Here is a 2,768-nt window from a genome sequence, read left to right as displayed (position 1 = left end):
TTCTTCCCTGGTCACCCCTCCCCCACCTCTCCTCTTCTGCCTCCTCTTCCACTTTTCAGCAGCCTGTGATTACATTGGGACCACCCAGAAGATCTAGGATCATCTCCACACCTACCCCCAAGGTCCTTAACTTGACCCTATTTGCATATGGGTAACATGAGTTGAGTGCGGTATCCAGGATTTGACATGTTGGGTAACATATTTGCAGGTTCTGTGGATTAGGAGGCGGACATTTTGGGGGCCATAATTCTACCCCCAAGGTCCTTAACTTGACCCTATTTGCATATGGGTAACATGAGTTGAGTGCGGTATCCAGGATCGGACATTTTGGGTAACATATTTGCAGGTTCTGTGGATTAGGAGGCGGACATTTTGGGGGCCATAATTCTATCTTCCACCCTCACCAAGGCAAAATTGGAGGCTCGCTCCTTGGGCAACCTGGATGACCCCCGACATCCTTCCTCACTACTGTTCCTTCCCAGCATCCAGATCAGCCACTTGTCCATCGCCAGCAGCCAGGTGGAGCTGGTGGAAGCCAAGTCCATTGATGTCTCCATTCAGAACGTGTCTGTGGTCTTCATGGGGACCCTGAAGTATGGCTACACCACTGCCTGGGGGTAAGCATTTCTGTCAGCTGATGCCTTATGCCCTGGCCCTCTCTGGGCTGGAGAGCTGAATGAGAGTCCTGGGTCCTTGGCTCTTTCCAGGCTGGGCATTGATCAGTCCATTGACTTCGAGATCGACTCTGCCATTGACCTCCAGATCAACACACAGCTGAGTATGTGTACAGCATCCTCTGGGGAGGTGGGAGCTGGACTCCAGGGCTTGTCCTCAGCAGAGCGGGAGGTTATGCAGGCAAAGGGTTCTGGGGCCACCAAAGGAAGCCTGGCCTGGGAAGTTTGCAGGGCTGGGGAGCCAAGAGCTGGCCAAGCTCTTGGCTGGCCTGGGCAGCATGTGGATACCATCCAATAGTGGAGGCTGCCCTGAGGTCGTGTCGGGTCTCCCTGCAGCCTGTCACTCTGGTAGAGTGAGGACTGATGCCCCTGACTGCTACCTGTCTTTCCATAAGCTGCTCCTGCAGCTCCAAGGGGAGCGAGAGTAAGTACACCGCCCTGTGGCCCCCATTCCTGCTTGTGCCCATCCTGTTAGCATGTCCACGGCCCCCTCCAGGCTCAACCCCACACAGGGCACGCTTGTGGGTGGCCAAACCTGGGGGTAGCAATACCTTTAGTGGGATCACTTCCTACCCCTTCCCATCAATACACCCTCAAAGGCTGGAAAAAACAATAACCAACAGCTAGTAACTAATAGCTACTAAGAACTTGCTGTGTGCAAAGCACTATTCCAAGCCCTTTTCATGAATTAATTTATTTTGTCCTTAAAACCTACCCTAAGATAGAGATTCAGTTATCATCCCCTTTTTAAATATGGGTAAACTGAGTCACAGAGCGGTTAGAAAGGGAAAGCTCATATCTACAAAGTGCATCCTGCATCCCAAGGACCACACTAACTCACAGATAAAACTCCAGCCAAGTTCCAGCCAAGTAACTTGCCGAGGACACACAGCTCGCCACTGAGTGGTGGGAGTAGGATTTGAACCCAGCATTCCCTGACCCCAGAAGCTGAGTTCCCAGACACTTTACTCTCCTGCTTCCCAGCATGGGGCTTCTTGTCTTGGCCAACACCCTCTGTCAAGGAGCTGTGGGTAACCCCATTGCACAGAGGAAGATGACGAGGTTTGGAGAGACCCTAGTCATGTAACCAATGCCAAACCTGGAAGGCAGAAGGTAACTGATAGGTAGGGTCTGGAGAGGAACTCTCTATTCAGGCCATTTTCTGCCTCTGGAGCAGATGGACACATGTGTGAATTTGGACTCCAGACACGTTCTCACGTATGTGACAGGTGTGAGTGTCACAGAAGCTGGGCCCCTCCCGAGGAATTCTGGGATGGTGCCACAGTTAATTCTTGGGTCTGAGGCTCCGTGTTCTCAGCTGCAAAATGGGGGTGATAATTCTTACTTCCTGAGCTACACGAATCAGGGCCAGCAGAGCCCTGAATGGTGCCTGCTACACAGTAGGCGCTCCATGGATGCACAGGACTGGTCAGGGGCTTATTGTGGTGCTTGCTGCCCTCAGGCCCGGGTGGATCAAGCAGCTGTTCACAAACTTCATCTCCTTCACCCTGAAGCTGGTCCTGAAGGGACAGGTGAGTGGGGCTGGCTGACTCCCTGTGGTCCAGGGCCATGCCCGGGAGGCTGGAGCCCTTTCCTCCCTGCCCTTCCCTGAGGAGGTGCCACTCCCACCTTCCCCACATGGCCAGTCCCCTGTGCCAGTTCCCAGCACTGCCACCAACACGCAGCTGGAAGGAGGCACTGCCTTGCCCCTCCTCTGGCCTCCTTTCCTCCCTGGAAAGCACCTGCTCTGTCTGCCCCAGATCTGCAAAGAGATCAACGTCATCTCCAACATCATGGCTGATTTTGTCCAGACAAGGGCTGGTGAGTGTGTTTCTGTCTGCATGCCTCAGAAGACAGCGGTGGGAGCCAGAAAGCCATCTGTTGCACTACATGGCCTTGGGACCATCACTTCTCCTGTCTAGGTCCCATGGGCTCTGTCTGGCTCTGACACTTGATGATTAGTTACGGGCAGGCTTTGGCAAATCTCTGCCCCTTTGGGCTGCAGCCTCACAAGCTGTGTGACATTGGGCAAGTCACTTAATCTCTCTGAATCTCAGTCTCTTCATTGATAAAAATGGGGCGATAATAGCATCT

The 2,768-nt window shown here is 53.3% G+C and overlaps 1 protein-coding gene across 3 annotated transcripts in view; it reads left to right on the top strand.

The window, feature by feature from the left end:
- The window catches only part of CETP (cholesteryl ester transfer protein, plasma), a 37,506-nt gene that overhangs the window by 11,556 nt on the left and 23,182 nt on the right, over window positions 1–2,768 (top strand). For all 3 annotated transcript variants that reach the window (XM_011938864.1, XM_011938866.1, XM_011938863.1), the window contains exons 3-7: window positions 483–617; window positions 708–778; window positions 1,011–1,098; window positions 2,137–2,206; window positions 2,435–2,495. In XM_011938864.1, the coding sequence (XP_011794254.1) occupies window positions 483–617; window positions 708–778; window positions 1,011–1,098; window positions 2,137–2,206; window positions 2,435–2,495 (425 nt within the window). The remainder of the gene's footprint in view (window positions 1–482; window positions 618–707; window positions 779–1,010; window positions 1,099–2,136; window positions 2,207–2,434; window positions 2,496–2,768) is intronic.

Source organism: Colobus angolensis, unplaced genomic scaffold, assembly GCF_000951035.1.
Source record: "Colobus angolensis palliatus isolate OR3802 unplaced genomic scaffold, Cang.pa_1.0 Scaffold178, whole genome shotgun sequence".
NCBI classification, from domain to species: domain Eukaryota; kingdom Metazoa; phylum Chordata; class Mammalia; order Primates; family Cercopithecidae; genus Colobus; species Colobus angolensis.
The sequence above is the reverse complement of the archived record's forward strand: the minus strand, read 5'-3'. Positions and strand labels throughout refer to the sequence as shown.